Source organism: Pagrus pagrus (assembly GCF_965226575.1).
Source record: "Pagrus pagrus genome assembly, chromosome: 6".
Taxonomy (NCBI): Eukaryota; Metazoa; Chordata; class Actinopteri; order Spariformes; family Sparidae; genus Pagrus; species Pagrus pagrus.
Genome location: NC_140190.1, coordinates 21,614,881 through 21,627,367, shown reverse-complemented (window position 1 = coordinate 21,627,367; position 12,487 = coordinate 21,614,881). Strand labels below are relative to the sequence as shown.

Sequence of the window (12,487 nt, the reverse complement as noted above, 5' to 3'; positions counted from 1 at the left end):
ATTAGTGCTTTGGTAGCCAGTGCTGTGTTTTGCACTGAGAAGCCTCTGCAGCACTGAGACAATAGCAGCACTGTGGAGCCCACGAGGCAGAGCTCACATCTGAGCAGGGAAATCAATAGAAAACAGCTACGCCGCTGGGTCAGCATCAGGGGGATGTAGACCTTAGAACGGCTGAGCGTGCATATTCTGATGCAAAAATAGTACGTTAAGATGTCGAAATGGGAGGAGACATTATAAAATTGTGCAGTCTGAGGGTTTGTTTGTGTAGGGTGCTCAGGGAGCCAGCATCAAAACATGTAGTGTGTTGGTAGATTTATCAGGTGTTAGTCACTCCCTTACACTGCTCAGGGCTCCAGGGTGCGACAGGGTGAAAATCTGTCAAGTGCAACTTGAAATGCCTCTCTGCCACTGCCAAACCTCCATATGTTAGAGCCTGCTCTATGGTTTAAACTTTTCTAACAGTTAACGTTTTTTATAATACCTCATGTGGCGCCCTGATGTGGCGCCCCCCCACAGTTTCTGAGTGCAACAACGCTGTCGTAAATAGGCACCCCAGGTCAGGCGTAATGTAGGTGCTAACTACAAACAAAACCCATTACGTCATAACAGTGTTGTGTTGAAAATGTGTATCTTGAAGTAAACATGTATGTAACGCTGTGATCCTACCCTCTCACTGAAGTTACAGTGCAGAAACAAGTGATAGGGGGGCGGAGTGGCTGAGACAGAGACACCATTCACCCTGTTACAAGACACTGAACCATCAACATGATTTTGAAGCTGTTATTTTAAGGTAAAAAAACTTACATAACGTTGCTTGAAATATCGAAAGAAAAAAAATTAGGTGCACCAGTGAAACCAGTGTAAAGAGTGAGTCTGAAGCCCTGCTGTCGAACGTTGCATTAGGTGTGAAGTAAACATGCGTTGGACGATGAAACCTCCGTTCAGGTTGGTTGACACCCAGCTGCCAACTTCCTGTGGCGTAACCAGCTAATCAAATGCACCCAGTGTTGCATTCAGCCACTATGCAACAGACTGTCAGGTCAGCCCGTCAGATGCAGACATCAATCTCTCACCCCTGACCTGAGCTCCCCTGCTGACTGATGACAGACGCCGGCGTACTGAGGTGCTGAGTCAGCGCACTAATCCATGCCAACATGTCTTGCCTTACAGCTTGTCGCCCACTTGCCAGAGCCCTACACTCCTGAGCCCATGCAGCCCCTGCAGCCCCTGCAGCCCCTTACAAACTCTTCATCCCTGGAGGTAAGACCGCTCACACGCACACTGCTTCTATGGACTGAACATGTTGAAAAAGTTTCTGATCAGTTTACCACAGATGAGGAACACAGAAAATTGATCTGAAACTGATCCACCTTACAAGTCTTAGCTTAAAGCTGGACTATGGAACTTTTACATACAAATGAAGGTATTTTATATTCAAACCAAATGAGTTCATGTGTTGCTGATTAAGCCTCCACCCTCCAGACAAATCCATCTGTATTTTGCAGTATACCAGAGTTTTTAAATGAGGTGTCTGTTGAGACACCCTGCACTGACACACTCATGGTATGGGGAGCAACCGTTGTTAAGGAGTTGCCACAGCAACTATGGCAGAAAAACCTAACAGCCACAAGGGGGAGACAAAAGTTTGACACTGCAGGTTCAAGCTTGATTAATTCTCACTGTAGCAAGGAATATGATCATAGATGTGCTTCAGAGTTATACAAGTTTTATTATTTGGATATCTAGTAAAACAACTGAAAGTAAATGACTGAGCTTTGAAACGGCAAACAATCTCAGCACAAGGTAGATGCAGCAGCTGTCCTGCTGCTTTCAGTCGTATGACTCCGTCTTTTCATTTGGACATCAGCAGTTATATGACACCTGCTGCAAACTTAATTTGCCGAAGAAGATAGCCTGATATGATTGAAAGCTCCAGAGCAGCTGCTAAATGGACCTTGTGGTGTGATTGTTTTGCTCACAATTTTAGGACCTGTATTTAAAAACATGATAAATTCACAAAAAATTCATGACAGAGTAATGATTTTTTAAATGAATTTGGCTTAGAGACAGCAGACACTAGATTGATGTGTATGATAAATGAGACTTGCATGACAGATTGGATCAGTATGACATAAAAATAAAGTTATGTTGTTGAAGTGTTTGTTGAGAGCTTTTCAAACTGCAAGTGAAGTCACATTAACAGCTGATTCAAATGTTTTCTGATGTGTGGTTTTCCAATTGACAGATTTAACACTTGAAAAAGCATAAAATATAAATGGAAATAAGCAATAAGTCTGAGTTGTTTTTTATATTTTAAAGTGCTTCAGTTTCACCAGTGAAGACCTATCATTTACTAGTTGTCTCTAAGTCTATGTGGGTTGCTTGGCAACCGTGCTGGGTGCTGTGGAGGAAGGCAACACTGCAAACAGAGGCGGCTGCATCCAGCATGTTTCTGTGAGCAGTGCTAGGCTGTCACACCACACACAGTGAGCAGCAATGAATCCCATTTTTCTCTGTTGAAAAATGAGCAATTGTTTGTGGCGATGCAAAAATCTCAGATGCGATAAACCTGCACTGCTGAACACGAGACAGTTTTCACACAGTATAAGTAATCTGGTGCCACAGTTTGGCACATTGCAGATTGTTGGCATCGTTTTTCACAGCATTTTGCATTAGTTGTTTGCATTGTTTCACCATCCAGACGTGTTCATTCTCTTGCATCAGATTCTGTACTTGTACGCAAGAAAATGCTTCCCCACATCAACCTTTGATTCTGATGCACTGAATATGTTAAGGTTGTCTGGATGACAGTGATGCCGAGGACTATGGACTTATATAGTAAAAGCAATTCTAAAATCAAAATGCATGCACACATCCTGGGCTACATATTGTGTAAACCCTTAAGGTATTGTTTAAAAGTTTTGCAAGGATCCTTCCTCTGCCAATCTCCTCATGGTATAACCCAACAACATCTTGCGCTGCTTTTAGGTTCCGTAGGAAATTGCTGCAACAGTATGAGTGAATACAGAGGTGAACATGACAAGAGTGTTTCTGTAGCAATGGTTCTGACTATTGTATACTTTGACAAAATAGTCTGCAGTTAACCGCACATCATATCAGGGGTTGTACCTTTAATGTCTCAAAACAGGAAACCTGTCATATATTTGAAGAAGACTGATGTACTGATGAATATCAACTGATGTATAATGCATTGCAGGAAATTCTGCAACCAGTTTATTTGAAGAAGTCAAAAGTTGCTCGGACAGTGAGATTCAAATAACTGATTGTTTACCTATTTTTCTATTTCCAAGATTAACTCTTTAACAGTGCATTTCCACTGCACCCTGTTAGAAGGGGGTAACTGTACTAATAAGTCATGGTGCGGAGCAGAACTCTTATCATCTCCACCACTCCGCTGTGTTATATTGTCCAACGAATGTAGACCTGGCCTAAAAATAGTCGAGATGTTGACTAGAGAAAAAGTTTCTGGCTATGCTCAGCTTTAAGTTGTTTTGCAGCACTTGTGCAATGTAGGAGTCAACATGGTGTGGAGCTTAGTTTCACTCCTACAATCTTTAGCAGCCTCAGTTCTTTGGTCTACTCTCCTTCGCAGTGTGATCTGTTTTAGCAAGCCTTTGTAATATCTGTCCAGGGACAACAAAGGCTAACTCTTGCTCATTTAGCATTATCCCGATACAGTAGACCGAGCCCCTTATTACACTGTGACCAATGTGTCTGCAGGTTAATAGTATAACCAACATATTACAAAAATGCAACATTTTAATGTTGTAAGTAGCCTCCTGCTTATAATAACAAAACATATAATAATATAATTATAATAAAAACAATACATTAATAAATAAAAGGAAAGCACAACAATAATAAAAGGAAAGCAGAATAAAAAAAGACAAATACATTTTATAAGAGGATTTTAGCTTGGATTTAAAAGTAGTTAGTAAATGTAGTCAGTTTGTTAAGATAAGATAATCCTTTATTAGTCCCACAATGGGGAAATTTGAATTCTTACAGCAGCAAAGGGGAAAGCAAAAATGGGGATAGGCAAGATATGAACAAGATAAAACAAACTCAAGAGTTCAAAACACAGTTGAAACTCAGTAACATGTTGTTTTGTTCCATATTTGAGGGGCACTGAAGCTAAAAGCAGCTTTACTATGTTTATTTTTCAAAGGTGGCATTCTCATGAGTGTTTGTAATGTAATGAATTTTATTTTTGATAATCAGTATAAAGAACAATTCATGTATGAACAAAAATGCCAAAAATTGCAAGGTCCAACTTTTAAATGGTGCTATATGTAATATTTAAGCAAGAATAACAATGCACTTTTATACAGAGGTCAAATTAGTATTGCGTACTGTTGGTAAAGGGTTGATATCTAGTTTAAACCGTCCTATCGAAATACAGCAATAATGAATGGATGTTGACTGAAAGATATGAAACTGTTCCTATACTAGGAGTTGAACCCGGGCCGCTTAAATGACAACCGAACCAGGTTCAACTCGCGGTATGGGGACAGTTTCATGTCTTTCAGTCGACTTTCATTAAATTACACTCTTGTACTTCTATGTACAGTATAGTGCAGGTTAAACTAGGCATACACCCTGTACATATAGTAAACTGTACTAATGTAACCTCTGTATAGGAATTTTACTGTAAAGGGTGCTGAGTAGTTATATAGCACCTTTAAAATGAAGATTTGCTGCTTCACTTGCTTTTATAGCATTGTATATCATGTTTTCTTGGCTGCTGGTCAGGCAAAACAAGCAATTTGAACACTCACCATGAATTGTGTATTTTTGGTAACTGCAGAAACTGCGAGTGTTCAAAGGATTTTTTTCCGAAACTTTAGTTCTGCTTGCAGTTAACAGCATCCCATCCGTCACACGAATGCATTGCTCTTCATTGCTGAAAATATGAATATGGTGACTTTGGTTTTATGAATTTTGTATGTCCACCAGAGATGAGTGGTGGATATTCAGGTAAGAAGTCCAAGAAGAGCAAGCTGATATGATGAGGCCAAGCTCTCAGAAAAAGTGTCCAGAGCCATTAATTGAGTAGAGCTCAGACAGTTTCAGTCCTATTTCAAGCAAATATCTGTGGAAAAACGCTCCACATTATCAGGTCTCAAACGTCTCTAATGGCAGAATCAGTTAAGCAGAATATCTTTTTGGTTTATTTTAAACAAAATATTTGAAGACATCACCTTGTCGTAATCAGCATTTTTTTCAGTGTTCCGAGAATTTATAGACTAATTGATTAATCAGAATAACTATCATTGATGAAAATAAAATCTAGCAGTAGGGATGGGACAAAAGATTGATATGCCAATATATCGCTTCCTCTTGCAATATGATTATCGATACAAAATATCGATATTGGTGCCAGAATATCGATATTTTATTGAAACATTCAGTCGCTCTAAACAGATTCCCCTGACCCAAAACATGGGGCAGACGGTCATCTTTACAAAAGACAATATAAGGTGCCACTGAGCTATTCTGGCATTGCCAAACATGTGTTAGTTAAAGGTCACCATGCAGGCCCTTGTCCCTCCTTTACATTTGAACTCCAGAGCTGTTCTCCTTTCTGGTGGTTCAGTTTTGTGAAACTGAAGACAAAATGCAGTCATGCACTTTGCTTTTAGGGATATGTTATATCATGATGTATCGTGAGATGGTTGTCTTGCAATGTGTCGTTATTGCAGAATATGTGTAGTTTTTGGACTATTGGTCAGAAAAAATAGTTACACATAGCACCTTTTGAAATGAAGATTCGCTGCTTTGCTTGCTTTTATAACATTGCAAATGCCATATCGTCATGGTTTTTGGGCTGTTGGTCAGGCAAAACAATCAATTTTTCTCGACTGTTTTCTGACACTTGTAGTCTAAATGGTTAATGCAGCATTGAGGAGCCAGAGGTAACGAGCAGCACTTGAACGCAGCATCAGGCTCACGTTAGCTCACACGGATTCACACACGCAGCCAGCAGCGTCTGTGTTCAAACTAAAGTGTGCCGCCGCCGTGTGAACGCGATTAACTCACCAGATAACCCGACATGGAGGTGATGTTTCGGGGACAGGACGCCGGCCAGAGAGCCGACCGGAGGATGTGAAGGCAGCTGCGGAGCCACTGGGACCAACACGAGGCAGACGGAGTCGGTGTGAATACAAAAGGAACCGCCGAGGAGAGGAGACGATGGTGGGGAGAGCAACGGCGGCAGCAGCAGGGGGAGCGGGCTTCTCATCGTCCTCAGCTTCAGCTTTCTGAAACCACCATTAACTTTACATACTTGGAAATCCTCCAGCATGTCGGATCCGAGCCACTGGTCCGCGGTGCCGAGCCAGAACAAGTCGCATTTTGTTCCGGGAGCGTTGCTGAAGCGCTCAAAAAGGTAGTTATCAAGAGTTGGGATGTGGAGCTTCAAGCTAGTTCGGTTTGTTTTGGCTTTTGCTGCGTTAAAACGCTAACAAATATGTTTTATCCACTGCAGCTGGTCTTTATAGGTCTTAATTAATGTGGACGTTATTTGGAAACAAACACAATTTAAGCTAGCTCCGTGTGCGCTAACGTTAATCCTGTGTTTGTTTAGTTTAACGCTTCAGTTTGTGTCGCTTTGTTCAGAAAATAACACATCTGAGAGCAGCTAAAGCAGCTTACAGACGGTACCTGCTCTTACAATCATATTATCTAAGGTCATGACACAAATACAGTTTTCTTTGTTGTCTATTTTGTCCCATTCACTGTAACTATAGGTGCAGTTGGATGGACCATTCAGAGTTAAATAAAGACACTAGAAGGTCTTTTAAATGGAGACAAGCCTGCTTTTACACTTTTCTGTTTGTATTGGCAGCTACTGGTGTGATGATAATTACTGTCTGGAGGTCATAGTTAACTGTTTGTCATGTTTACTCTCAGATGACTGGAGATAAAACCTGCAGCTGTTCACTGTCTGATAGGGGCCATGTCACTGAATCAACTGACATGTCTGTGGCATGTTTATTGTTGACTGAGGCAGATTAGTGTTTCATCTGTCAATTATCTCATTGGTTTTTTTTTTGTCTTTAAAATGTCAGAAATTAGTAAAAAAGAAATGCCCAGTACAATCTCCCGGAGCGAAAAGGTCTGTCACCAAATAGCTTGTTCTCAATTTGCAATCGTTTAAAACAGAGAAAATCTGCAAATCCTCACATTTGAGAAACTGGAAACTGCAAATATTATACGTTCCTCCGGCTGCAAGCAACCATTATTTTGTCAGTTAATCTGCAGATTTTATTTATAAGTTACAGGGGCTCTATGTCACAATTTATAGCAATGTGCACGTATAATCTCATTTTTTGGCCACATGTGAGCGGATTGTAAGGTGACGTGAAAAATGAGATCTCTCTCAGTTGCGTATACGATCCTGTGGACGATTTGTTGACGTTCTTTAACGCTGCTGGACTCTGGATTTCTTTGCGAAGGACTCGGGTTAGAGATTCTGCAACAGTCCAAAGGATGAGACTTTATGCACGTTCTCAAGTGCCTCGTCTCAGTGCATCTCTCCGCTCCGCTAACAGAGAGCAACAGCAGCTAACGTTCATTTAGAAATGGAGTCTGCTAACATAAACTAAGTAACGTCCTTTACAGAGCCCATTTAATCTTGTGATCTATAAGATGTCTCCCAGATTCAAAGGTCTTAAAATTCCTTGCTTTAGCAGTCCAAAAATCAAAGATATTCAATTTCGAGGCTTTAAACCAGAGAAAAACAGCAACTTTTCTCATTTGAAGAGCTGGAACCACACAATGTTTGGCATTTTTACTCATAAGATTACAAACCATCAATTGATTATCATAAAGATTGGTTAATTTTCTGTCTTAGTAACAAAAAAATCTGCTCAGTTGATTGTTACTGGTCAAAGTTAGCCCCTTCTTTTGAGAACCAGAGGATTATGAAGCACTCCCTTCCTCCTTCCCTTTATACACACACACAACCACACACACACACACACACACACACACACACACACACACACACACACACACACACACACATCGTCTTGGACATCTGTGGCTCAAGCTGGACCTGCTGCTGTTGTTGTCTGTGCACACAGTCCCTTCAGCCTCCAGTCTGTTGACAGGAGGTTTCCTCTTTGTGTTTTGGCTCTCATCAGTTTTCCCTCTTGGGCTGACACGGCCATGCTGGTGTGTCACGCATCTGCCTGCAGATTAGAGTTATAGTTACATAAACATTTCTCAAGGCAGAGCAGCTCTGAAAGCGGAAATAATCTCATCGGTTGAGTTAAATCTCAGTGGGCAGAGACAAAGAAATCTCTTTTTCTTACAGCAAAGTATCATAAGCCCTCATCTGTACCACCTCACCATGAATTGTGTATTTTTGGTATCTGCAGAAACTGCGACTGTTCAAAGGATTTTCAGACACTTCAGCTCTGCTTGCAGTTAACAGCATCCTGCCCATCTCACAAATGCATTGCTCTTCATAGCTGAAAATATGAATATGGTAACTTTGGTGTTATGAATTTTGTATGTCCACCAGAGATGAGTGGTGGATATTCAGGGAAGAAGTCCAAAAAGAGCAAGCTGATATGATGAGGCCAAGCTCATAGCTACTGACTGAACAAACCTTCCAGTATCATTAATTGAGTAGATCTTAAACGATTAGTCTGCAACTATTTGGATAAGACAGTTTCTGTCCTATTTCAAGCAAAAATAGTGGAGAAGTGCTCCACATTATCAGGTCTCAAACATCTCTAATGACAGACTCAGTTAAACAGAATATCTTTTAGTTTTTAGACTGTTGGTCAGACAATATTTGAAGATGTCACCTTGTTGTAATCAGCATTTTTTCACAATGTTTTGACAATTTATAGACTCATTGTTTAATCAGAATAACTATCATAGAGGAAAATAAATGCTAGCAGTAGGGATGGGACAAAATATTGATACGGCAATATATCGCTTCCTCTTGCAATATGATTGTCGATACACTGGCACCAATATCGATATTTTTGTTAAAACATTCAGTTGCTCTAAACAGATTCCCCTGACAATGTGACTTACCTGAGTCCCTACTTCATAACTACTTGTGGTGTAAACTTAATTTACACAGATTTAGTGAGCTGTAGTTGTATCCTTCCTTTAAACATTTTAACTCCAGAACTGCTCCGCTTTCTGGTGGTTCAGTTTTGTGAAACTGAAGCCAAAAATCATCCTGCACTGATGACTGTCTTGCAATGTATCGGTTATTGCAGAATCGCTGTATCATAATACTGTCGTTATTGTCGATTCATAAAAAGTATATTTTCATGAGTTACTCTGATTATCACCCCTTGTTAGTTGCCCCCTAAACTTGAGTAGAGAAAAAAGATGGGGCAGACATTCATCTTTACAAAAGACAATACACACCCCCAACAATCCTGTTAAGGGTCATTTTAAAAAATAGATTTAAAATGAACTGTAAGAAAACAAACATTACTAGATTTTTTCTTTCTGTCCTTGCTTGGTAGCTTTTCTGCAGTCTCCTTTTGTTTAATCAGAGATGTCTACCATGTTACGTGATATGCCTTTCTTCAGAAGTCCTAAACAAAAAAGTGGGCTTTTAATAAACAATTTGAATAAGACAGGAAACTAAAGTAAAAAACTGAAAAAAAGAGCAGAAAAATACATTGCTGCTAAAACTCTTCTAACTAAAACAACCTTTTAAATGTTTTATGGGAACATCTGTATGATTTAAAAAATAAATAAATAAATAAATACTCAAGGGAGGATAGCAAATGGTATTACACAGAAAACTGGACTTCCCCACCCATTTTCACCACTCCTAGTTTAAACCCAGCCTACTAGTTTGCATACAAATAAGGATGTGTGTTGGCGTTATTCAGGCTTATTCACTGTGTTAGAATAGTTCCAGCTTAGTGGATCACAGTCTGCTACTTTGGAGGTCAAGTGTCTTCTTAATCTGCCAAGTGTTACTCTGTCATACAATGTCTCTGTGTCCACAAGCTGCTGCTCAATGCACTCGCAAACATCCACTTAAATATAAATGCATGCTGAAACATTGCATGAGTCAAACATGTAATTATGGGTGGATGAAACCAAGGGATAAAATGATTACACTCAGCTTAAAGGAATATACCAAGTTATTTTCCATCTAGATTTTCTTATTATTTAGCTTAACTGTTCAGTGATAAAAAGAAACACCAGAAATCATCCATATGATCCCGGTAAAGCATTTCCTCCACTGCTCCATGCTAACATCTTAGCAGTTTTTTGTTCTTGATAAGGAAGCATTATGCACAAGGATTGGTATGGCAGAAGAATGTCATGCCATTTTTCCACTCACACTTTTGGCCACGCCGTGCCAAGCTGTGCCGCGCTGATTTGCTTTTCCATCACCATTTTTACTGCGCCGACTTGAGCCAAGTCGCCCCGGCAATGGACCTGCTCAGGAGTGGGGCAACAACTCACGACTGCAGCCGACCAATAACAAGCACCCATCTCCCCCTCAAATACGTACTGAATTCATGTCTGCGCAGGAAACCTGAGAGAAAGACGTTTATAAAAGTCAGTGTGTTCTGCTCTCAATGATTTTGTAGCTTCTAACTGAAGCTCGAGTTTCTCTCGTCCTGTTTGTACTGTCAAACATTCGCTGTGCTTAAGTGTTTTGTTGTGTTCACTTTCCGCTCTTTTGGGAGTCATGTTTACTGTTTAGTTACTGCTGGTGAAAACACAACTTTTCCTGTAATGCTGCTTCATAGCTGCACTGGGCTGCCGCGCCGAGTCAAACTGAGTAGAGCCAGGCCGGTAGATGTAATGGGAAAATGGCATAACAGACACAAAATAGCCCGATAGAAAGATGTTAACACACCTGCCTAACATAGTTTACCCATGTGACAAATGGGAATCTGTTTTTATCTTGATTGATTAAGTTCCTTATATTGTTCCTTTGTTTTTCAAATCAACATGCTACTGAAAAAATACTACCAACAACCTCTAATTGCGGTGAAGGTTAACAATTAAAACACATTAATTCACTCAATATACAAACAACCACCGTGACATTTTCATTCTAATTGTGATGAGCGATACAGATGAGTGATGTGTGTTGATCTTGGCAGTCAGTTGACTTTGTCTCTTTGTCCTTCAGCTGTCGCAGCAGCAACAGGAAGAGCCTCGGTGTCGGGACACCATCGCCCACGCTGTCCCGGCCGCTCTCTCCGCTCTCACTCCACACCGGTAAGATTTAATGCAACGTTTGGTAACCTTTAATCCCAGCAAGTCCCAGCAGGAGCACTGCAAAAAAAACATGTTGGCATTGGTGTTGGCTCTGGCTCAGTGTCATCTAGCAACTCACTGCATTGGCCAATCAAATAGATGCACGTGCACAAAGCAGATAAAATGGCATGTATTAATGTGGTCATTTACATTTAATCTCACAAGCACAGAGTCGAAGGAGAAAACTATTGAAGTCTTGATAACCAGACTGGTTTTAACAACTTTGCCTGAAAAAAGTTTGAACTGCAGTTTGGTGTCCTTTAAAGTATTTACCTTTAAACTCACACCCTGTAGAAACATTTCCACATCAACACAGCCCATTGCATTGTTTTCTGATACCAGCTCTGATGATTTAAACTCAGCTGGATGGACTCAGCTGTGCTCTTCTGCATGCTCATGCTGAGACTTAGTTATTGCTAAATTTCAGTCCAAATGACTCCCGAGTTCGTAATGAGCTTCCAACAGGCTTGGTGTGAACACAGTACCAGACCTTCTCAGAAATCACATTTTCACATTTTAGCTGTATGAAAACAATCAGTTTCACTGTGTTTGGTTAATGACATCTCATGAAATTGCAAATGAACAAATCACTGTTTGTCATGTAGCGTGCTGCCAGAGTATCTGCTCTGCTCATGTTAGTGTTGGTAACCTGGAGGCACCTTGGCCACACGATCACTAATACAAGATTAAGCTTGTTCAACTGTAACTCGTAAGCCGCACCACAGGCAGTATCTGGTTGACCATGCACAATATTTGGATGACCTGCTGTACACTTGCTATCGAACATTATTTTATTATTTCGACAGACTAAGTGTGTGAAAGAAAGTCACTATTTTATGAATATTATTGCTCAAAATACAGTGTGAATTTGACAATAATGAAGTCTAAATGTCATTTCATTGCTGATTTGTGTGGTATTAATTGGCCAAGGCTAGAGGAGAACAGAATGGGAGAGGTGACCTGCAGATTAGAAATTACTAAAGACAAAAATTAATGACCCACTACATTTTAATTATTTAACAAGACAAACACTTTATCCACTTTATGCACAAAACGGCTACAAGATTGCAATTGTAAACACCTGCGCGTTTTCCTTGTATCTTTGTCCCTCCCACTGATGATTCATGGAGAAAACCAAGTACTGTAAACCATGCGAGGAGAGCTGGAACGAGGAAATATTTTTACAATAGTTATAAGA

The 12,487-nt window shown here is 40.3% G+C and overlaps 1 protein-coding gene across 4 annotated transcripts in view; it reads left to right on the top strand.

Moving 5' to 3' along the window:
* The window catches only part of mast3b (microtubule associated serine/threonine kinase 3b), a 38,956-nt gene that overhangs the window by 2,055 nt on the left and 24,414 nt on the right, over positions 1-12,487 (top strand). For 2 of the 4 annotated variants that reach the window (XM_084356127.1, XM_084356128.1), the window contains exons 2-3: positions 1,171-1,260; positions 11,162-11,250. In XM_084356127.1, the coding sequence (XP_084212253.1) occupies positions 1,171-1,260; positions 11,162-11,250 (179 nt within the window). Of the gene's footprint in view, positions 1-1,170; positions 1,261-5,972; positions 6,410-11,161; positions 11,251-12,487 lie in introns of those variants that run through there. The other 2 variants (XM_084356130.1, XM_084356129.1) reach the window with 1 other exon arrangement.